The sequence below is a fragment of the Sylvia atricapilla genome, unplaced genomic scaffold, assembly GCF_009819655.1.
Source record: "Sylvia atricapilla isolate bSylAtr1 unplaced genomic scaffold, bSylAtr1.pri scaffold_83_arrow_ctg1, whole genome shotgun sequence".
In the NCBI taxonomy this organism is placed as follows: Eukaryota; Metazoa; Chordata; class Aves; order Passeriformes; family Sylviidae; genus Sylvia; species Sylvia atricapilla.
The window spans coordinates 31,382-55,387 of record NW_027077164.1 but is presented as its reverse complement, the minus strand read 5'-3'; the positions used below and the strand labels follow the sequence as shown (position 1 = coordinate 55,387).

The 24,006-nt window shown below is 49.8% G+C and overlaps 1 protein-coding gene across 2 annotated transcripts; it reads right to left on the bottom strand.

Annotated features, from left to right (window-relative positions):
- Positions 1–1,875: 1,875 nt before the first annotated feature.
- On the bottom strand, positions 1,876–23,087 carry TOM1 (target of myb1 membrane trafficking protein). 2 transcript variants are annotated; one of them, XM_066340433.1, is made up of 16 exons: positions 22,956–23,087; positions 15,250–15,334; positions 13,449–13,527; positions 13,134–13,283; positions 12,901–13,035; positions 12,508–12,654; positions 11,424–11,540; positions 10,847–10,980; positions 10,160–10,193; positions 9,506–9,614; positions 8,385–8,505; positions 5,933–6,008; positions 5,465–5,527; positions 3,800–3,859; positions 3,427–3,463; positions 1,876–3,321 (listed from the first exon to the last, which is right to left on the bottom strand). In XM_066340433.1, the coding sequence occupies exons 1-16, from the start codon at positions 23,005–23,007 to the stop codon at positions 3,173–3,175; spliced, it is 1,548 nt and encodes a 515-aa protein (XP_066196530.1). In that variant the 5' UTR covers positions 23,008–23,087; the 3' UTR covers positions 1,876–3,172. The 2 variants fall into 2 exon arrangements, with proteins under 2 accessions (XP_066196530.1, XP_066196531.1); XM_066340434.1 differs by lacking the exon at positions 5,465–5,527.
- Positions 23,088–24,006: the final 919 nt, after the last annotated feature.

The window sequence follows — 24,006 nt, the reverse complement described above, 5'->3', positions numbered from 1 at the left end:
GTTATTCATGGATGCTTAGGCTGAGCACAAGCACCGCTTCCCGTCCTCCGTGCAGTCCCAACGTGGGGATGAATGCGCGTTCTGGAGTGGTCGCTGTGCGAGGCTGCACAGAGCCAATGGTTGCAGCATAAAACTAGAATACAGAAAAACTTTGTTTTGTTTTGTTTCAGTCCGCGGCGGTGACAGAGCCTGCTAAGCAGGTCACTGCCAAGGGAAGGGCTGTCCTCTGCAATCGGGAAGCCCGGGCGGGGTGTGCGAGGGACCGCAGCCATCTGGTGGTCAGAGCGAGCACGCAGCGCTGTTCTTTTTCAAACAACATCGGAAAACTTTTAAAAAGGGAAAGGCGTTTAAAAGAATTCCTTACAGTGCTGGGTTTGTTTGTTTGTTTTAGTTGTTGTTTTGGTTTGGCTTTTTCGTTTTTTTTTTTTTTTTTTTTTTGCAATTGTGAAGCCGTTTTTGCCAATGCAAAGTGTCCAGCCTCTACTTAAAATGATCCCTTGCAGACCTAGCAGGTTTTTTCCCCCAGGTTCCTTCTTAAAAGAAACTTTGCAAAATTATTCAAGCTATTCCTGGTATAATCTATGATAAATACGACAGTATTAATTTGGAATCTTTCTATGCCTTTGTCCCCATTCTTCATATTTTCAGTTACTCGAAAAAGAGATGCCTTGTGACTGTTGGATAAATCTCAGTGAAAAGCACTGTGACCATGGCTGGCTGCACAACTGGGAGGGGACAGACTCACCCCGGGGGACACAAACATCTCTCTGAATTTTCACCTGTTGGCCATCGATTCAAACTGACCTCACTTGGCAGACACCAAAAATGCTTTCCATCTGTTTATCCCTTGATGAAAATAGCTGCAACCCATTTCTGCTGCACTCAAGTCGTCTTTGGGGACAGTTCCCCCTTGGCTTTGCTAGGTCCCATGATGGCTGGTTGGGGAATTAAAACAAGGTGAGGGTGATGATGAGGTCTTTTACCTGAAGTGGGCTCAGGGCATCCCAAAGGCAGTCAGGAAGAGTTTGAACTCCCCATACTCGGGATATTCATTCAGGGATGTTTTCATTTCTCCTTTTGAGGAATTTGCGGGCAGTTCTCTGAGGGAGCTGGAGGCACTGAGAACTTTATGAGCCAGTTGAGGCACGAACCAGTGTTAAAAGCATCACCAGTGTGAACAGGCTGGTACCCTTCATAAACACTTGACAGGACATGGGAAGTTCTTCCTTCCCAGCTGAGCCAGGCAGCCTGAGGCCAGGCACTGGCCAGAGGGCTTGGTCTTCCTTGTTCTGGCTGCCCTTCTGGCCCCACAGTTAGAAAACCAGCCTGTGTGTTCCATCATGACCCTGCTCTTGCTTTCTCTCCTGCACATGCTCCAGCAGGGGAAGCTCAACCACTTGGCCCTTTTGCCTTTCTTCAGATAACATTTTCAAATCCACTCAACCTCCTTTCAAGAATCCCTCCCACAGCTCCCACTCAGCTAGACACTGGAGAGATGGTATAGGGGCAAGTGAGGATGTCCTGTGGATACCAGAGGGCCGTTTAGTAGCAACTGTATTTCTTGGATGTCTTTATAAGTGGCTTATGGGCTGTGAGGTGGGTATTCAGATCTCATCACAAGGCAGAGAGGGAAATGAGAGGAGGTAGCTCACCCTCTTGCTGTTTTGAGATGGTCTGTAATCACCTCCTCACAAGACTGTAGTAAAAAGCAGGGAGCACCTGCCTTGGCTCCCAGCACCCTCAGCCCCCTTGTTCCTCTCAGCACCAGTGCCCTTGCCTTTTCATGGGGAACAAATGTGGCTGCATGGTTTCATCTCTCTTCTCCCCACAGCATCCTCCCTTTCCCACACCAACACAGACAGCACACACGGTATCTTCAAGGGAGGCTCAAGTCTTTGCTTCTTTAATGTGCAGTAAAAAAAAGACAACTCTCCCACACTCAACAAGAAATCCCATGAGCAGGAGCCCTGAGCTTGGCACCCTCCTCCCTGGCTTTCCTTTACAAGTGGGCAGCATGTGCGGTTTGCTCTGAGGGGGTTTTTTTTCCCCATGTGCAGAGGAGCTTCTGGCTGCTGCAGGGCTGTTTCACTGGCATGAGATGGCTGATGTCACTTCCCCTCTGTGCTCGCCAGCTGAACAAGCTTCCACAGCGACAGCACGTTCCCACTGGTGTAACAGTGCTGATGGAAGGGCCTCCTGTTCTAGGGGGATGCAGCTCTGTGACCCTGGCACACACAGCCATCCTGAAGGCGTCTGTAGCATTGGCCTGGCTCAGAGACTCCCTCCTACACCACTGCACAATGTGGTGGAAGGCATCGGTGGAAGGAGACAGGGAGGTAGGATCCCACTGGGGAGAAAAGTATGATAATGGAGAATTAAATTAATTGCAAATAGTTTGCTGAAGGCACATCCTACCCCATGGGAGACAGCCCCTTCAGCCTGGGGTACCGCTTGCAGTCCTGTGTGCTGTGAAGGGCTTGGACGACTGGCTGTTACGCAATGGAAGCATTTGGGCTGTGGGTAGGATTTTGGATAAACTGATGGGGAAAGGGAGGTGAGGAAGAGGAAGAGAAGTGGTTGTGAGTGGGAAGATGTTGTACACCACAAGCACTTGTTCAAGAGCTCTTAGAGTAACAGGGTCCCTCCACCATTTAAGTTCCTCCTCAGCCAGTAATGCTTCACATCCCCATGCTTTCCAGTCTAACACTGGCAGGCAAAGGGCAGGAGATATGCTTTGAATGCTTTTCAAAGCAAAGCATTCTAGGGGAGAGGTGAGGAAAGAGGCAGGCAGGAATGATTTCAGCAGCAGATTGCAGCCTCTCCTGTTTCTTGGGCAAGATCTCTAACTACCTCACTGGAGAGTAGGACAGGGAGCTTCTTCCAGAGCTTCTTCTGCTTTGCCCACACTGTACCATAAAAAGAAAAGCCCACTGAACTCCCACATTCTCTAGCAGTTTTGAAACCGCCCTTCACAAGTCTATTGTATGATATCCCTAAACGTAACAAAGATTATCTGAAGTCTGAAAGCAGCTTAAAAATAAAAACAACTCAAAGGTAAAACAGGAAGAGAATGGAGGAAGGGGAAAGAGTCCTTCCTCTGCTGGCCCCTAGTTGGAGGCAAGCAAAACAGCACACACAGCCTCTTGCTCCACAGCACACTGGTCCATAGCATTCACAAGGCAAACATAGCATCATCTTCCTTTGCTTGCTTCCGATGACGGCTGGCAGCAGGAGGGGACACAGGCCTCCCTGCCAAGGAGCTGGACAAAGTGGGGAGATGCTCCGCAACTTTCGCTCGCTCTTCCAGAAATTTGTCAAATTCTGAGGGCGAGAGAAGAGCAGAACATTAGCAAAGAAGGAGGTTTGTGACAGAGCCAAGGTGCTGCCAGGAGCAGTTAAAGAAAAGAGTCGGCTGACACGTCTTACCTTCACTTGTGACGCCTTTTGGATCCTCTGATTCTCCCTAGCAAAGAAAGAGATGGGCATGGTTAGAAGGAAGGTAGGTAAAGGCATCTCACAGATGTGATTCTTTGCACATGGAGAGACAGGATAGTGTTTCTCCCACTTCCGGAGTACAGAGATGTTAGAGCCTCAGTTCATTAGCTATGGCTCCCAGAAGGCTGATGATACTGTTGTGGTACCCCAAAGCCTGTATCCCTGACTTTTCCTTCCCTGGTCCCTCCCAGCAGTCTGTGCCACACAATCAGCAATGCCAGCACTGTTATACACTGCCTGAAGTCGAGCCCCACGGACAACTCTGGCAGGACTGCTGGCTCCAAGAAGGCAGCCTCTCACTTACCACATCAGTGGAGAGCCACTTTTCTATGTCTTCCATGAAACTGGCTTGAGGAACTGGTACCTGGGGCAGAAAAAAAAGGGCGGTGAGTCCAAGAAAACAGAGGCTGTTCCAGTAAATCCACTATATAGCTCAACCCAGAAGCTCAGCCTCTCGCTCCACTGTTCAGTCAGTTCAGGCTCATCCACATCCAGCCAGTGCCACCGCAAAGTTTTCCCAGCCACCAGTGCCATTGCTTACCAACTTCCTTGGTCCTATCCATGCCCAGACATGCAGTTTCCAGGATACATACCATTAAAAGCATCTGTGGTTTGGTGGTTGGCTTTAGGGTATTAGGACTGGACCAGACTTTGCTTTTTGGTGAGGATTCACTAGGTGGAAGTTGACTGCTTTTGTAGGCAGCCGGAGAACAAGGTACATTACTCTACACCTTCTCCCTCTATAAACCAGTGACAGTCTGATGTCAGTCTGCAATGCTGAAGATACTGGAGATGCCAGGTCTGACAGCACAGTAAGGGGGAAAGACACCTGCAAAGAACTGATTCCCTGGTATGATCATGGAGCACAGCAGGATTTGATAACACATCAAATTACTGAAACGTACTCATCAAAGAGAAAGTCATCTACAATTAAATTTTACTTCCAGAAGGGATGAGGCTAGCTCAGAAGAATTCATGGCCCTGGTCAATTTAAACAGCAAAGAGACATATTCCCAGTGGACAGAGGTAACTTTGAAAGAAACAAAGTCTGATTTGAAACCCCACATGCTTTTCTCCAGTCATGAGCTCCTGAACAAAGCTGAGCAAGAAGCAGCCCTTGCTAGAGGCTCCCCAAGCAGAAAAATGAGAGAGTATTTGTGGGCAACACCTTTGTACCAAGGACAGGCAGATTTCCTCAAACCAGGGAGCAAGCGCAGACAGTTATCACAGCTGGCAGATGGATGAATGGGAATGGAAGAGGATGTGTGAGATTAAGGAAGTTTCAAAGCAAATTGGCTTTGCCTACCTAGAGAGGACCTCTCTGGGGTAGAAGTGCATTCAAGCCAACTGTACAGCATGTGGGGAAACTTCTTAGAGCAGACATCAGCCTGGGCTATGCCCATTACAGGAAGACAAGCTAACGAGCTTCAGACTTAAGAACTGTCAAAGCCTCCATGTGCCTGAGGGGATCTAATTGCAGGAATTCCTGCTGCCGAAAGACCAAATTCAACTGCCTGAAAGCTCAATGACTAGCTATAGGAGGAGGCCTTCAAGAGGGTAAAGTTGGAATGTGTTTTCCTTCAAATGAGGCCCCTCATGCTGAGGAGGAGAGACTGCAAGGAGAGTGAATGGCAGCAGCCGCCCTCATGATACCACCAGCTATTGCCTCTGCCTCAGACACCCACCCCAAAACAGCCATCCTCTAGCTCAGAGTGGCACATGCTCTCTTGGCCTCAGAGCTCCTAGGATTTTTTTCCTACCCATATGTTTACTTGAAGAAGGACTGGCACACAGCCTACTTCCTTCCCAAACTTGGTCTCCACTACTGGCCCAGCCCAGGGTTGCTCCATTTCAGTTAGCATTATCTGATGTCTGCTGTGCATCCTCATATGCTGTGCCAGTGACACTTCCGTGTCAGCAGCCCCGGCTTCCTTCCTCCCTGCTGGCCCTCCAGGACCTCAGATCTCACCATTCCTTGGCGCATCATCCACTTTGTCAGCTGAGCTCCATCACCAGAGGCACCAGACTCCCCCTGGATGACAGAGAGTCTGCATTGCAGTGTGAGGGAGAGGGGAGGCAGTGGGTTTAAGGTGAGGGAAAGAACATACTAATACTGGTGGCCTACTTCTCTGGTTGCAGAGAGAAAGTGACTGGACTTGGAAATTTGCTGAAGAGGAATAAAACATTTATTTCCAAGTGGAAATTTCCCTGGGGAGGGACATACTTCAACTGCCTGAGGGAACCCCAGACTTTTCACAGCTCCTCACCTCAGGGCTTTAAAGAATGAGGTATGCAGCCCAGCTAGGAAATGCAGGTTAGTGGAGACTGGGAGTTATCATCACTTGACTTCTCCCAAACAGACAGCACCCTTACTGCCTTGGTGAGCCAGGAGGTTACTCCCATTCCTGGTGATGCAGTAAAAGCTGTGGCCACTTACTGCTCCCGTGTTCTGCTGCCGGGCATCCAGGGCACCAGCGAGGCCTTTGGTGGCTTGGGGGTCTTCATACTTTACCCTGGAGGCAGAAAGAGAGACAACAGGATGATGAGATGCCTGAGAGTGAAGTGCAGGTACTCCTAAACATACATTCAGTTTTTCTGACTGCACGATTTTTCATGCCTTGTCATTCTGCTCCCAGGAGCTTCTAGAAAGGTGTGCAAAGCCCTTATTAAAGGTGTAGCCCACCACAAAACAGACTAATCTACTCACTGGAACATCATTGTGGGATACAACAGGCAGCCCTGGCACAGTGACAGAAGGATGACAAGGACTCATATGAAAACTAAGACACAGACTTACAGAGCTAGGTGCATTAACCACGACACTCACCTTCTTTTGGGTGTACTGTAAAGAGAGAAAACTAACACAGACTGGCCAGAATATTACAGGTATTTTAGAAGGGATTTGAGTAACAAGCCCCTACATACTCATCTATCTTCACAGACACAAACAGCTTAAAAACATCTCTTTAACTAATGCCATGCAAGAAGTGATGGTGGCAGAGGCTCACTGGCCTATGATAGCCACAGGTGAGACTGGATGATCAGAAGAGCCAAGTGTTGCTTCCAGGTCTCCAAATGCACCATTACAGCGACCTCTTTCCACACACAGAGGAGTTATGTCTCACCCATAATTTCCCTCATTCCAATCCTGTGTCCCCTCTAAGCTGCTACCAGACATGCCAATGCCACATGTCACCATTTGATCCATGCCAAGTGGGGAGAACTCTCCATGCAAGGAAAATGAAACCTTTCACAGAAACTCTCCACAACTTTCCTCTCCAGATGGTCCCAGGCCCCTTTCCACAGATCCAGCAGACCATCAAGTGGAGTTGTTTTTGCTGGGGGACAGGGGCTTGGGCCACTGCCACTCAAACTTCTCAAAGAAATGCTCATCAGTGAAGGGGCTGCTGTGGATAATGGCATCCAGGATGAAGTACAGCGCTGCTATCATGCCACTGATAAGGAAGAATGGCAGGAAAGGCTTGAAGTGCCTCAAGCACTGCCTCACCAAGACACACATGAAGCATAGGGGGTCAGGAACAAAACCCAAAGGCTCTCCCAGCACGTCCTGTTCGGGAGCTGTAGAGCAATGGGTCTGTTCAAGTGGAGAGAGACACTTAGAGCAGAGGCTTATGAGTGAAATGTGAAGCCTAAGCCACTAGAGGTTATCTGGCAGAAGTGCAAGTGCAGGCAGATGGAGGGCAGTGAGGAATAAATAGAAGATGTTACTTGTGCAGAGTTCATAACCCTCAGCCTGCACTACAGCAGAAAGGATACAATTCCACCTCTGTCCAGAACTCCAGCACTGATCACATACCAGTGGCTCCAGTTTCAGCCCCAGATCGGGTGCTGTTGATACAATTGTTTTTGTGCTGGACTGCCTCTGTCCTCAGGCAGCAGAACCCACAGTAAAAGTGGTGGGGAAACCCAGGGACAAAACACATGAAGTCGTGTAGGCCATGGGTTTCCCCACCACATCAACCAGAAGCAGTCTGAGGTGGAGGAATGGAAGGAGACATTGTTAAGAGACCTTAATTTGACATGTATAAGAGACCTTGCTTCTGGCCAGCTGCAGAACAAAGCACTCCAGTGGCTGCAAGAATGCAGGAGCACAGGCTTTGGAGGGCTGGAGGCAGTGATGTGCCCATGGGCTCTACTGCTTGGTATTCTATGGAGAGCAGTGAATGGCTCTGCCAGGCAAAGCAGCGTGAGATCAGCCACAGCCTCTAAACCCAGGGGTCAGCACAGCTCTTGTCAGCTCCTCCAGAACAAGGATTCAGGAATCCACTCTGCAGTGGAGAAGACCCCTTCAGTGCAGCCAGTACTGTGGAGACCCAGCTTTTAGTGCTTTACACCAGAAGGTCTCAAACACACCATGGAGGAAGAAACATCAGCCCCACTTACCAGCAGGGAAGCTCAGGCACAGAATAGTGCCCTCTTGCAATCCACAACTGACTGCACTCTTCCTGTACTTCAGCTCAATACTCTGTTAGGCTGAATCCTTACTCTGTGATTCCAAAATTCAACATCACCCCTGTCAGGCAGATGAGTTCAGAGGCAGACAAGAAAACTGAGCCAGTCCCACTTCACACCTTCATCCCCAGACACCGAATCTCCCAGAACACGCAGCACTGCAATGCTCACATGCAGGGACCAATTCCTTTGCCCTGTACCCAGGAGGATGCCACAAAAGGGAGATGATGGCAGCAGGAAAAAAGACTGGGAGCACAGGGCTCATCTTACAAACGCTGCATGTGTGAAGAGTGCATTTTTGTTGCATCCTACTGTCTCTCAGGAACTGCTGCTGGTCAGGTCATGGCCCCATTTCTCCCTGAGCCCTCATTCATTGCAAGAAGGCAGGACAAGACAGAATGAGCTGCTCCACTCACCCTCTGCGCTGCTCAGCCAGCGAGCTGCCACGGGTCAGGGCAAACATGTCAAAATCTTCTTCCAGCTTGCCAGAAGTGTCAAGGGAGTGCAGCCCTGCACTTACACTGCTTGAGCCCAGGTCTGTGGGAGAGAGAGCAGGGTGAGCAGGCAGCACAGAACAGTAAATGGAAGACTGTGGGCTTGGAGAGTGCTGGATGGAAAACTATCATCAGAACAGGCTAAACTACTCTAGGCCCACTCCTCCATCCTGCTCCTCAGCTGCAGCACAGTCTATGTATGTGTGCAGTCGTGGGTGAAGTAACAGAAGCTGTTTCCTTGGCCACTCAGTAGATATTTTTGGCTCAGTTTCAGATAGAAGCAGCAGCATCAATTTACTGATGCTGAAGGCTAGATGTTCCTGACCATCTTAGACAACTCTGGAGGGAATTGCTCCATAACCTGTGGAAGAAAATAACCTGTGCTTCTGGGCAAGCACCTCTGAGACAGATGAGTGGATTTTAATGACTCAGACATCATCTGAAAAACACCTGACTTGAAAAATATCTCAGCTGGCTAGTCTGTAAAAACACACTGGTGCCAATTCTCTGCAACTGCATCTAGGCAGTGCTATGAAGGCTGGTGGTATATCTTGAAGAACCTCCAGGACCCCTCAGGTTTTTTGAGTAAACAACCTGTCAAATCCTGGGTCCTGAGCCCATGATGCTCATGGCTGCCTTTGCAGCATAACTTCAGCTGCTCTTCTCCCAGACCTCAGTGGTGAGCCTGTCACCACACAGCAAGAGAGGCAAGCAGGCAATGCTGCCAGGCATTGCAGAGGGAGCAACTTTATCTCCAGTCCTGCTGGAAGGCCAGGTCCTTAGCCACAGACTAATGCTGAGGTCCTTAAGTCATGGCCACCTTCTGCACAACATGACAGGAGGACGCCAAGACATATGCTTGAGTGCCTTGGGGCATATACAATTTTCTTCATGAGTTTATTAGTTGAAAACTCATGACATTTCTCTAGGTTACTCTAGGAATCTGAATCTCTAAACAATTTTGGGAGATGATTCAAGGGTGGGAAAGGATTTTCAATGCAGCACAGGAGAAAGAGTGAGGGGAAAACCACATGTCAACATACTCATTCCAGCCAGCTGAGAGGAAAGGTTGCTGGTGACTTCAGGCTGTTTCAGTGCTGAAGGAGTACTGGGTCCCAGGTCAATCAAGCTGTTCTCTGCCTCATTTGGTGCCTTTAGAGGAAGGAAAAGGAAGGTGGTATAGAGTTTCTGAAGCTTGGACACCCTGTCCCTACAATCCTAGCTCACGGATACGGGAGAGGAAAGCCTTTCTGCACCCATTAAAAGATATCAGCTGTGAAGAGGGAGAGAAGAGGGACAGTGATCAGAGAACAGCTGGGAATAGTGTCCCAGGGCAGGACATGCCTTGGTAGCCAGCCTCCCAGCTCTGCTGTGTGTCAGTAAATAGGGTGGATGCTGGTTCAGAGGACAAGGTAGTGCTCAGAGAAGGCTCATATAGGAATTGGTACTCTCACTATTCAGTGTGGGAAAATCATAACTGCTGCTGCTCTGCTCTTGCTCTTTAGGCAGAATGGGAGAGGTTTGCAGTGGGAAATGGGGTATCCTGCACACCAGGTGTCCTGGAGCAGCTTGGCTGGGACAGCAAAGCCCACCATTTCTAAGCAGGGCAGACTGAACCTCCCTCCAAGTCAGCAGGGCACTGCTGGACCTGCAGGATGCAAACCAAGCTGCACAGAGTGGCAGTAGCTCCGAGTTACCTGAACAGGCTGTCCTGTCCGAAGTCGCTCAAACCTGTAAGAAAGATGACAGGACACATTTCAGTAGTGTGGGCTCATTCACCCACAGCAATAAAAAGAGATTATAAGACTTGGCACAGTCTGCCCTTTCCTACCCACTAGGAAAGGGCAACTATGGCTCAGGGTGCAATTTCCCCTCAAGATACCCCAACAAGACCCACTGAGTTGATGTCTCCTGAGAGGCGGTGTGAGAAAGTTTCTCAGGATCCTCCAGTTACTCCTAACCAACACCTCTCCATACAGTTCATCTGGGGATGAATTCCCCAGACTTCATCCTAGCAAAGAGATATGTTTGCTGAAATGAAAGGAAAAAAAAAGGAGTGCTGATCCCACCTGGGCAATTTCTTTCTGTTCAAATCTGCCTCAGAGCTCAGAGAAAACCAGCTCTTTCCATGCAGTTGCCTCCTTCTTTTGCGTTATACCACAGAGACATCCTTATACCCCATCAGGAACTTACACAGCTGATTTGAAGGGACAGGAATTAGTCAGCAAAAACTGAAAACAGGCTTTGTTCTCAAAGATGGATGATACAGACTGATACATCTTGAGTATTATACTCATGGGCAGATCAAAAGGATGGCATAGGCAGCCTTCAAGGGCAGTAAAGTCTTGTGGGAGAACAGGGAAGAGAAGGGAGGAGAGAGGTACCTTTCATGCCGCAGAAACACGTTATTGAGGTTGTCATTGATGAGGAGCAGCTCCTCAGTGAGTTGCTCATGGAGGACACGGGGAATCAGCTCCAGAACTCGCTGTTGCATGGCTCTGCATGTCCGATTCAGCTCCTGTTCAACGCAGGACAAGTCACCACAAAGATTACACGATGGCTGAGCACTCACAAATTTGTAAGTCTGACTGGAAGACAGACCCCAGAGGCTACTGGGATCTATCACGAACTCTTGATGGGCAACAAATATTGGTGTGAGAGGTAAAATGAGTCTGAGCTTTAATAATTGTATGGTTTTGTGTAACACATCACCCAGAAAGAAAGGCCCTTGGAGACTACAAGTTCCCTTCTGAGATAATTCTAGCTTTAGTAATGTGATTTCCATCCACCATTGAAACCCTGCTTTCCTTCTGTCTCCCTTATCCCTTCACTTGCTGAAAAACCCCACACTAAACTGTCCAGTTGTTCCCCACACGTGGCATGCATCGGGCCTCAGTCCATCAAGTAATTGCTAAATTGTGCTGCATGTGCCAGCCCTCCACCCAGCCCAGTGTTCCTTACTTGCAGCAGCTCCAGGTCAGAAGGCTCAGCCTGGGACGGCACCAGCTCCGTCAACATCTCGGACATAACCTTTGTGTTCCCATTCACCACTTCCAGCTCACTGCGAAGCTTCCCAATCTGTGTAAGTGAAGTGAAGTGACAGCTCTGCCAGGGGAGGCTGGGGACATAGCTGAGGTAGCTCTGAATGGCAGGGAATGGCACCACGTGTGCATGCCTGTTGACAGAGCTGGAGGGAACAGCCACCAGGGAGTTTGTTTGTCACCACTCATTTTATCTCTCAGGAGCTCCCAGCAGGAAACCCCTCCATTACTTACCATCAAGTTAATTGCTGGTAGCAGATGCCAGGCCCTCACCTGGGATCTTCGGCCACTAGTCTAGCCTTGCCTTGATTTTTAATAGTCAGCACAGGCTGCTGTTATGATTCAAATTTCTCTTCATCTAACAGCTCCCATGTGGTAGGCAGTTAAATTGTTTAATTTCCAAAGTGGTGTAAGAGAGGGGAAAACAATTAATTCCCATTCAACAGGAGAGCCTCAGCTAAGTGTGCAGTTGAAGCTTTAGTCCTCTGGTTTACAAACTGCTAATTAGCCTCTTTAGAATAGTTTCTATGCTCTGTTCTGCAAGAGAATGCAAAATACTGACAGCTAGGGGTTTGGTGCTGAACATAGTGTCTGTCATATGAAGTTGGGGTGAGGAAGGAGAAAAGAGGATGGGGAAACAAGTGAGGAAGCCCTAGCCTTTGGAAACTACATAGCCAGACAGGGCTGGTTCATATAAAGTAAGCAGTGAGGCAAGATAAACAAAAATGATAAGGGGGCATCATATTTCAGCTTGCCACTTCCCTCTACCTGCAAGCAGCCCTGTCTTAGGGAAACATAACCACTCCATGGTGGCGGAATCCCGGTTCATCACTGTGAACACAAAGGAACTCTGGGGAGCTCTCCAAGAACTGTGCTTTAGAGGAACAGCTCCTTGAAGACAGAGCCTGGGGCAGGACCAGTACTGCAGTCCCAGACCAGTGTTTGTGAAATAGCCTCAGTCACAGGAAGAGTCAGCAACATCCAGGAACTTGTGTCTAACTCACCTGCTCTGGTGTGGGTGTGATGGGGGCATCACTGGATGTGCCTCTCCCGGGGGGCAGGGTGACAGGGTGGAGGATGGACTCCATCTGCTGAGGGGAGTTGACTGCAGGTGAATTCTGTCCAGACTGAGAGTTGGAACTATACACAGTCTACAGATCAAAGTGAGGAAAGTGAGAGGGAGGAGATATTAGACACTCACAGGGCAGTGACGGGGCAGTGCAACGAGAGGAAAAATATTAATGGCAACTCCCCATCTGGTTCCAACAGCTCTTGGCTTGTCCTGGAGCTTCTCACCACCCAAAAACCTACTAATTCAAGACAGAGTTCCTGAAACCCCCTCATTGCTCCAGAATGGCAACTGCCCAACATTCTTCTCTTCAGCAATATTCCCATACCCTCTGTGGCGTGTGGATGGGTGACAGCATGTCCAGATCAGTCATGGGGAACTCCAAACCCTTCCGTCTCAGGTCTTCATAGACAGCAACAACACCAGTCAAGTCTGGAGAGCTGCGGAAGGCATCCGCCCAGGACTGAGGAGAAGGAGACAGTACAGCCCATCACCAAATACAACAGACTTCTGTACAAACACCTAGAGACACATACTCTCTGGACTGGTGCAGATGCTCACCTGGATGAGGGTCAGCACCTTGTCATGCACTATGGCAGGTGGATTGTTCTTTGGCAGGATTGTTCTCACCAGCACACCTTCTACAAAATCCTGGCTGGACACAAGGACGTGGAAGCGATGGCCGCAGTTCTTGACACAGGTCTCCAGGACCTTCAAATGCAATAAAGCATTAGCTGTAGCCTTCTCTGCCCTCATGTGTTAGCCGTGTTGGCTTCAGGTACATGTGTCTGTTCAGCATGTGTGCTAAAACTTGTGTTCAGCACTCAGCTTTACAACAGGCTGTCACAGAGCAGAGAACGAGCCCTGACTGCTCACCGTCAAAGCCAGCATAACTTCATGGAAATTCTTATTCCCTACAATTCTCTTCTTAATGGCTCGAAAGGCATCTTTGGGCCTGAAGGAGAAATGAGGTGAAGAAAGATCATCAGAAGGTTGAGGCATAGCAAAACAGCCACAGGTTCTGGGTGCCTCATACTCAGTGGGTATCTCTCCTCACCATGTTTTCAGGATGGCTTGAAGCAGTGACTGGTAAAGCGACTTTTTCTGGTGGTTCTGCAAGAGGGGTGGGGTTGGCTGAACAGAACCATTTAGGTTGGAAAAGACCTTTTAAGGTCATTGAGTCCAACCATAAACCTAACACTGCGAAGTCCACCATTAAACCATGTCCCTGAATGCTATTACTGAAATTAGAGGTCTCTGTGCTGATGTCTGCAACAGCTCAAGGTGTTCAGGACACAACAGAGAGCAGAGTAAAAACAATGCTAGAAACACACGCCTGGGGCGTAGAGCAAAATCCCACGGCAGAGAGACTGAAGAAGAGATCACAGAAATGCTTGGCATGGATTAGAAACAGGAAGGAGAGACCAAGCTGCAGCAATTCCTGTGTTACCCGAAGAGGAGCTGTTTAACATTTCCCTGGAGAGAAAGAGGCTCAAAAGCTGCAGGAGAGACACAGCGGCAAAATCTTGCGTATACTGCAGGTGGGTAAGAGAGCAACAGCATAGCAGACCTCATTAACCATTCTTAGAGGGGAGAAACACCAAGGTCTCAGACCACTGTGGTCTTAAGAGGGTACAAATGAACCAACATGCTCTTGCAGAGCACAGGAAAAGCAGCAGAACTGGAGGAGAAAAGTGGGGTGGAAACATTGAGGCAGTGAGGAGGGCAGAAGTATTGGCCTGGGGGGCAGCATGATATCAATGGATGGGCATTAGCAGGGCAATGGGAGAGCCTGTCCAGCTGTGTTATCAGGTGCCCAGACCTGTTCACAGCTCAGGCCTGAGAACTGTGGACAGAGACAGGTGTATTTGCACCACGGGGATAGTGAAAAAGGACTGGTGACAGATCTGTAAGTAGAGATGTTTGACTTTTTCCATGCAACTGTGAAGCTGAAAACTGGGCTTGCTAATCCTCTGTCAACATCACTGTGGGGTAGGACAGCAGGAGTGAAACCTACATGTTTTATTCCATGTAGCACTTTCTTTCTTACATGCTACTCTTGGTATCTCCACTGTGAGAAGGAGCATTCTCCCTCGAATTCACTGGCAAATCCCCAGCTCCTGAGTTAACAGGTCTGGCAGACTGATGAATATCTCCCTGCAGGGAGAGGGAGACAAGGGGTCCCCCACCCACTTTGTCTGTATTTGAGTGACTGTCCATAAAAATACCTGAGAAGAAACCCAAAAAAGACTGGCACAGTGAGAGGACTGAATAGCAGCCTGAGATTTTCCCCTCTTCTCAGTCACCAGCCTTTAGATTTTTACATTCCCAGAGGAGAGAAAGAGAAGGGTATGAAGAGGGAATAAATCAAAGAGGAAGAAATACAAATATGCTTTCTGGAGATGAGAGGCAGCCTGGCTTGAACAGAGGGTTGTCTGGGGACCCTGAAGACCTGTTGGTTCCTAGCACCCACCAAGATTATAGAGAAGTATCTAATAAATGCTCTGACAGCTTTGCTATGTCTCCAGGTCTCCTAGCAGAGCCTTGTTCTCAGGGATTGCCGGGAAGCCTAGCTTTTTACCTCTGCCAGTGCATGCCATCACTGCAGCCTAGGGATGTGCTGTTACAGGGAATGCAGGACCCACTGCTGGATATGGGCCCTTGCCAGCTCCCTTACCCTTCTTCAGTCTCGTTAATGATGTCACAGATCTCCATGTTGAGAGCCCAGTCCTCACTCCGCAGTGACCCATCGGTAGCTCTCTCTGGAAAACAGAAACCAACACAAGGTTAAGAGCAGCCCTGGCATTCTTAAGTTAAGCTCTCACAAGACCCCAGACCCCAGCCTGCTTTTCTCTGGCTGCCACTACAACATGCAAGGAGGCAAATCCATGTACAAATTCTGGGTCACCAAGTGCTCCCTGCCAGGTGACACCATGGCAGACCACACTGCTGGGAGGGATAGTGGGTGCCCAGCTTCGCCCATGTCACCAGTGCTACTGGCTCTGTGTGACCTCTGGTGTCCTGCACACAAAGGGAAGGGGCTCAGTACGACTTCAGCTCCGCAGCTGGGAAAAGGAGGCTTATTTGCTTTGTTACTGCAAGGTCAGAAACTGTGAGTTCAGCCTGCTCACACTCATAAGGATCTAATGCCAGTAGCTTCAATTCTTGGTTTGTACCACATAAGGAGACAAAAGAATTAACTCCCCCTTTTTTTTTTTATTTTTTTTTTTAGTACACCAGCTCTATAAAAACAAACAAGCAAACATAGAAAACCAAAGCAGGGTTGCTTTTGTTTAACATATACACCTCTCCTCTGAACTTCTGGCCTCTAGGGGAATGTGGGCAAAAGCAAACTGCAGGCTGAAGTCAAAGTAATATTGTTTCAGCTTTGACAGTGTCTCCTTTAATTAGGAATTCCTCAGTCAGCCTTGATGTTATTTATTTAGGGCAGAGATTTGGGAAATGAGCAGCTATTACTGGGAGCACCCATGTCTCCACCCTGTAATTATCCATGTCTCAGTCCTAGCCATGCCATTGACTGATGTCTTCAGGGGCACCACCAGTAGCTGGGAGAAAGAGAACTGTCAGTAGGGCCAGCAGGACCCAGGCACTCCCGAGACCACAGGGAAACACAGAGAAGCAGCAAGTGGCAAGCAGAGGACAAGAATCATCCTTTCTAGCTCTCTCATACTATAAAACACTTGACTTAGCGCCGGGGCAAGAGCATTAAAACTGGCCAGACTGGTTTAGCACTTACCAGGTGCTCTTCAGGAGAGCTCAGTCCCAGGGAGGTACTTACAAAAGTGCCTGCATTTTCAAAACTGCTGTCCCTGCAAAATCTGGGGCTGTCCCTTGCTACTGTGGGTCCTCTACCCTTTTGAAAGGTCCTTCCTCTGCAGAACTGCCTTTTTCTGCCTTTGACCCAGCAGCTAATGATCTCTGTGTGGGAATGAAATTAAATGCCCATTTACACAGTAGTGGGATAAGACTATAATACAGGAAGAAGAAGAAGATTTTTTTAACTCTTGCCTGGGTAAGCACATCCATCATGTCCTGTGAGAAGGGTCAGCCACAGATCTACTCACACCACTGTGCAGTGCAGCCTCTTATACATGTGTCCCTCTGCACACCACAGTGTGAAGCTATCTGCATCTTATCACAATTCAGCCACCACCTTTTCTGTTGGCTACAGAATACATTGATTACACAGTGATTATGCTGATGACATTGTGGCCGCAGCCAGATGGAAGAGGGCAGACAGGGAAGGAGAGTGGCAGAATGTTCTTGATGCTCTTCCACCTTCCTAAAGGTCAGGCTATTACTGGAATAACCTTAATGCTCCTGGATTCAGGTAAACTTTTGTCACTTTGAGTATTAGCTTTTCATAGGGATCCTGATCTCTGGCAGATCCAAGCTTCCAAGTTTCCTAACATGGGTTAGGGTGATGTGGAAGGAGGAAGGATTGCACTGGGTAATGTGGTGAGGATACATCCAGGGCAATAGGAGTGTCTCGTGCATCAGAGCATGTACCAGTCAGTGGGGAAAACTGTGGTAACACATGAGGGAAAATGTTTTCCATTGGGGCTCCTTTGGGATCAGGACTCAGTCAAATGTCAGAGCTCCAGGTTTCCTCCTGCCCTGGGACACCAGCCTTCCTGGCAGGCAGGTTGCAGCTCAAGTCAGTCTCGTGGGTTTGGCTCACATGGTCACAAAGCCCCCCTCAACTTGCGTTCTCCTCTGGGATCCCCTGCCCATGACACATCATGGTTTGAACAGGCCAGAACTTCCCCGACACTGTTTTTGCTGTGCACATAGAAGGAAAACCCGTTGCATTACACGGGAGTTGCTCTGCTGAAAGGGAAGTCTACGTCCACTCTTCTCACTGCACATAGAAGGAAAACCCCTCAACTTAAGAAGAGCTTTGGCTGAGCCTGCTTGGAAGCTCTGAGCTACAGAAGAAACAAAGGACAAAATAAAACCTGCATTTAACCATCAGTCCTTGCTGTTCAAACTTCCCCAACCTTCCTTTGCATTGTACACAAACATGAATTCAATCTACAAATACCCTTTCTTTGCTTCCCAATGTTAAGTGGCATGCTGTAACCTGCTCCCCACCACCCTTTCCCTCCAAATGCACCAATCCTGCCAAGGTGGAGCAGCAGGTTTGCTTTCCAGAAAGGAATGTAAATAAACCATGCGTGCTCCTTCACCTGGCTGGTCACTTTAGGGGAAAACTGGACTTCCACAGAAGTGGCACACCCTGCCCCTGTTACCCCACAATTTGGTTGTCATCCTCCTACTGTCACCCCAGTTCACACGCTCATCAAAGGAGAGCTGCAGGAAAGCAGCAAACCTGTCATAAGCACAACACAAGATCACAAAATGCAAAGCTGGAAGAACAGTATTAGAGCACATGGAAAACAGGAATGTGACCCTGAGGCAATTCCAAGGACAAAATGCTTGAATTTACCCTGTACAAATTAAGGCCTGACCCAGCTGGCATTGGGAAAACTGGAGCTAATGCCCTTCTAAATCTCCTTGCTCTCTTCCAAGCTGTAAGGACTGTCCAAGCCTAGTAAGATATGAAGTTTTCTCCAAAATCCTGAACTTCGCCTTTTTGTAAAGCCTGCAGAAGGGAAGGAAAGTCTAATTAGTCACATGAAGGATCAGGGTGGCTGGCCTCATTTCATGAGCTGTAATTAGCACATGAGCTGTCTGCTCTGCACGAAAACTGAGCCCAGCATGGCTGGGGACAGCAACAAGTCCCTAAAGAGAGCAAGCACAGGAGGCAGGGCACTGCCATGTGCCCAGCACTCTGCTTGGTGGGATTCATCAGGCAGCACCTACTTCTGTGAGTTACCAGCTCAGCCTGACGTGCAGCAGAGAATTCCCCTGGCAGAGGTAGTTGTGAGCCTGCAAGCACCATCCCCCTCCAAGCCCCGAACCAACCAGCTACTGAATATACAGGAGGCCCTTCATGAGGCTGCTCCAAAGCCGCATTGTTTTGGCAGCCAGTCTGGCTCCCCGGGTGTGACAGCATTGGGGTTTGTCTGATTCCAGTATGCTGCCTCACAAATCACTCAGATCAACCCAGAACTGTGCAGGACTATGGTACGGGTTGAACCAGAGCATCAGCTCTTTTCCTGCATGGCATTGGATGTGCTCCTACTGACTAAAAGTTATTTGGAACCAGCAGGCAGCAAAGAACCCCAAACACTTGGCATAACTTGGTGCAAAGGAGCTGTACATTGCTTTGTGCTGTGAGTACATTTCACAACTTTGTTTCTTTTCAAGGTTATTGTCTCTGCCCTGGTGGCAGGGGAGAACACAGTATGGGGCTGGGGATCCCACTCAGCTGTCCCTACAGCAGCAGACCAGCACTGCAGTCAGTTGTGTGGGGAAGTACAGGAGACAGGGACAGAAAATACTGAGGCTCTTGTCCCTCTTGCTCCCCATTCCAGACCTGAGGCACCCATAACCAGCCAGATGCTGCTCAGAAATCCTTTATCCATTATCTGCTCTGCCCCTCCTCCGAGTGAAGCCTTCAGTGTTTTCCTGCAGTGCTTCTTGCTGGCTCTAAGCTGAGGCTTGCTGCCTCAGCAAAGCATCAAGCACCTTCTCACCATTTCAAAAGGCATTTTCGGGCACCAGTAGTTCATTGCATGAGAGCTTAACTTCAGCGGAACGCAATGCAAGATGTCCCTTCTCCCAGCTTCTCTTCAGTTCACAAACTCACAGGCCCAAATCAGCATTCTGTACAAGCCTCATGCTTCTACTACCCTTGAGGGAACTTCAGCACCAACTATGTCAGGATTCACCATTTAGCTGCATCCTTTCCCCAAAGCCTGAGAGAACAATGTGCTTTTTAGAGAGACCACAATATGGCTTCAAACTTAATTCAAGGATGGTGATGGACAGAGACTGCGCTGACATAGTGGTGTGGGTATTTGTGTCTCTGAACTCCTGCTCCTTTCAGCAGGAGCAGCTCAAATTCTCAGGAATCAAGTGACTCTTCTATAGCTACTTTTACCCATTTTACTCCAGACCGAGCAGACACAGAAGACAAGGCAATACTTTTTTGAGAAGCACAACCTTGCAGGGACCCACAGAGCCCACAGAGGGGTGCAGAGCCCACAGAGGGGTGCAAGGTGGGATACAAAAAGTTGTGGGGATTTTTCTGGCATATTGTTTTGCATCTGCCTCTCTTCCTCATCCAGGAGTCTTTCTCACTTGCTCCCGCTTTGCAGTCTCAACTTTTCCTGGTCCTCATCCTTAAAATAACCCCCATCCACAAAAAAAAAAAATAATCTAGTAATCTCTTTGCTACACTGTTACTTCTATCTCTTGCCTGCCCTCACTCACTGAAATAACCTGCCTCTGTCCCTTTTGGTATTGCTATAATTACTAGTTATTTTAGACTTCCAGGGTGAGGAGTGAACATTGGTGGTTTCTTCTCCATTCTCTCACTCAGAAAGAATTCACCTCCTTGAAATTAGATTTTACATTTTGAAAATGGAAAACAGCTTCTCGTAGCTCCTACATGGAGGCGTAGTGGATTTCCCTTTCGAGGAGGGAATCTGAACTATCATGCTTTATCACTTTTTGGAAATTTTCCCACTGGTGTTTAAAAAAAAAACCTGCCACACAACAGAAGCAAATAAAAAAAACCCCAAACAAGCAAGTCTGTATTCCTCTTATTAGGGAAGAGACATCGCGGTGCAAAACCAGGACAGAAGCAACTTTTGTGACTAAATCTCAGAACTGCGAGTAAGAAACTAGAAAACCCACTCATCTGGAACTGACTCATTCTGCCACAGATCACTGAGATTATCTGAGCATTGCTTTCCTAGTCAGCAAAGTAAGTGGGTCTTACTAGATTAACGTTAATGAAGAAATTTGAGAACGTTGCTGCAGTGTACCACACACTTTATTTTTATTCCTTAGCCTTCATCTAAAACTATTTTAGACTTCATAAGCTATATCAAGCATACATGACTTTGCCCAGATAATTTACAAGGACGCAGAATTATCTTTCTGCAGACAGCCCAGGGCAGCAGCACTGTACAGGTTTGGTGATGAGGCTCAGGGGTTGGACATGCCGCTGCCACAGACCTACCAAACGAGTTTGGGGAAGTTATGTTTGTGTCTCAAATTAAGCAGGGAAGATGGTATTTATCCATGTTCACAGGAGGTTGATAGGAAATGTTCAAAAGAAGAAAATATTCATATTTTCAATCACCAGCCCTTTCAAGTCCTCCACAGAGTTCCTTTCTCATACGCTCTAATTCATCCTCTTTGGCCTCCCATAACCCAATTAACCCCAGTCAGTAAGATATCCCTGGTATCACTCCTCCGCTTCTCAACTCCTATCTGACAACACTTTTGAAAAACCTTTTCTTTATTCCTCTTCTTTGCTGTTGCTTTGTTGCTTGGGAATCCCTTATTTAATTGAAACAAGGCCTAGAGGTATAAACCACTTATATGTGGGTTACTAAACTGACCAGAAGATCTGTGAGGCAACCTTCAGATTGCCTCTACCCAAACACAAGGACATATCTGATACACTCACTGAGGGAACAAAGCATTCATTCAGAAAAGGGCAGGAGATGGCTTCTCCTGGAACGTGTGATGAAACACGTGATGTTCTTCTGGGGGTACGTTGAAGATCATCTTGAGGATTTTGATAACACAAAGTCTTCCCTGATTTTGATAACACAAAGTCTTCCCTGATGATCCTTCCACCACCTGGCTGTAATGCATCTCACCTATCTGTCCCAACACCAGAGTGGCACATAACAGTGACACTTTGAGACAGGGTTAAGGTAGCCTCTGAAAACATAATAAAAGCTTGACTTAAAACAGCTGCTAGCTCTCTTTCCATCGCAGGCACAGCCTCCTATTCACCCATGCAAGGACACCAAAAAGACTGATGTTCACAGCAAAGAGCAAAGGTCTGACAAGCAATGAACAGTAAGAATGAGCAAGCGCATAAACTTATAAGTGGAAAGTTTAAATGGGCATCAACCAAGCACAACTCCAAGGCCCTTAGGCAACAGACCATGGGAACAGAGAGTCCTCATCCTAAGCATTTTAAGAACTGCATCCCTGTTCTGATACCAGTGTGGCTGTCGACGGTTTTCTTTTCTCAAACTGCAGCATCCCTGCTCCACTTTCTCAGGCCACATCCTTCTCTCATGTTCCCCAAGCTGCCCTGAGCACAGAGACTGCAGGACACCATGTGCCCATGGGCCTGCCAGGTCACAGGGTGGGTGCTGTGTTCCTTGTGGAGCTGGTGTTCTGTGCTGTGAGCCAGCTCATGCTGCAGGAACCTGGGCATGGCACTACCAGGCACCACTTGTCCCACAGTTCACTGCAGGGAGGCTCAGGGTGGGCAAACACCCCCAGCTGCCCACCACGTGAGTCCTTCAAGTAGGGAACACTGATCCGACTGGGCGAGCCACGTGCCACGGGGTCAGCCCAGCCTGAAACTACTATCCCCACAGCCCCGGTGTCCCTGCAGCCCTCAGTGACCCCGTCCCACAGCCCCGGTGTCCCTGCAGCCCTCACTGACCCCGTCCCGCAGCCCCGGTGTCCCTGCGGCCCTGTCCCACAGCCCCGGTGTCCCTGCGGCCCTCACTGACCCCGTCCCGCAGCCCCGGTGTCCCTGCGGCCCTCACTGACCCCGTCCCACGGCCCCGGTGTCCCTGCGGCCCTCACTGACCCCGTCCCACGGCCCCGGTGTCCCTGCGGCCCTCAGTGACCCCGTCCCACAGCCCCGGTGTCCCTGCGGCCCTCACTGACCCCGTCCCACAGCCCCGGTGTCCCTGCGGCCCTCAGTGACCCCGTCCCGCAGCCCCGGTGTCCCTGCGGCCCTCAGTGACCCCGTCCCACAGCCCCGGTGTCTCGCGGCCGGCTCTCGTGGCACGGCCGGTCACGCGCCCCGTTCCCGCCGGGACACGATAGGCTGCCCTGGCTGGAGCCCAGCCAATCAACAGCTCCCCGAAGCCCCCGAAGACGCGCGGGCGAGAACGGCCCCAAGCCAATCACGGGACTCGACGGTGCCGGGGGCGTGGCGCGGACCACCGGCCCGCGGCCCCTTTAACGGACCAAACTTCACCTCGCCACCTCGAGACCCCCTCGCGCCCGGATTGGCTGGCGGGGCCCCCGACAGAGCTGCCTCAGCCTGCGCGCTCGCTATTGGCCGACGACGCCCGTCAGTCAGACCGATCTCTGTTCTGATTGGTCAGGGAGTTCTTGGTCCCGCCGCGGAGGCGGGGGCCGATGTTTCCCCGAGAAAGGGTCCGGCGGACGCCCCCGGAGGAGCGGGGCCGGAGGGACGAGTGAGGGCGCGGGGAGGTTGGGGGGCGCGGGTGTGGCTCTCACCGATGCGCTGCCCCACTGGGGAGCTGAAGGGATTCCCCAGCAGAAAGTCCATCGCTGCCGCCGCCGCGCCGCGATCAGCTGACGCCGCCGCCGCCGCCGCTCACGTGACCCGCGCGCCGGCCGGGGCGGGCCGCGGCGGGGCCCGCTGTGACGCCACCGTTCGCTGCCCGGACCGGCCCCGCCGTGCCACGGGCTGAGTGGAAGGGCGGCGGCTCCGGGAGTAGGGCGGTGTGCAAGCCGACGAGTCCCCGGCCGCAGGAACCAAGGCCGCCGAGAGCCGCCGCCGCTTTCTGCAACCACGTCGAGCTGTCAGAACACCCGCGAGCCCGAGCGGTGCCCAAACCCTGGAAAGCCTGTGGCGATGGGGTTTTTGTTTTCCACAGCCCCGTGTGGGAGCGTACCCGTAGGAGACAGGAAGAAATTCTTTACTGTGAGGGTGGTGAGGCAGTGGGACAGGTTGCCGAGAGCTGTGGCTGCCCCGTATTTGAAGTGTTCCCGGTTGGGTGGGGCTTTGAGCAAACTTCTTTTGGAAGGTGTCCCTGTCTGTGGCAGGGGTGTTGGAAATGATTTTTAAGGTCCCTTCCAACCTAAACTATTTTATGACTCTACACAGGGTGGTTGGCACCTTCTGGGACATGCTCCCAGCCCAAGCAACTGCCCTGCCCAAGCTGAGGCTGAAATCAACCAACGCCCGTATCCAGAAAATAGGACGTGTTAATAACCAGCACAAATCCTGCTCTAGTGCTGCCACACCTGACACCCTGCATAACACATGCAAAGTCCTGTGTATTGGTGTCACCTGAATGCCACGAACCTGAAGTGAAGTGAGGCAGCAGGGAAGGCAAATGCCCTGGTGTTACCTGCAGTGCTCCATGCTACATCTCTCTTCTGGGGGTTCCCAAGCAGTCAGGAACCTGAACGATAATTTGGGTGACCAGTGGTGCTGGAAACAGTACAGCTTGCCTGCCAAGTGAGTGAGTTTAGCAGGGTTAGGATTGGACTGGAGTGTTTTGTTGAGAAACACTAAATACAAGTAGTAACAACAGCTGCA

Coding starts and splice junctions, on each gene's coding strand:
- TOM1 (XM_066340433.1), bottom strand. CDS start 23,007: ATGGACTTTCTGCTGGGGAATCCCTTCAGCTCCCCAGTGGGGCAGCGC. Junction 5,528..5,932: donor GGCAGCAGAACACGGGAGCA/GTAAGTGGCCAC, acceptor TCTGTCATCCAG/GGGGAGTCTGGTGCCTCTGG. Junction 3,464..3,799: donor AGTGGCTCTCCACTGATGTG/GTAAGTGAGAGG, acceptor TTTCTTTGCTAG/GGAGAATCAGAGGATCCAAA.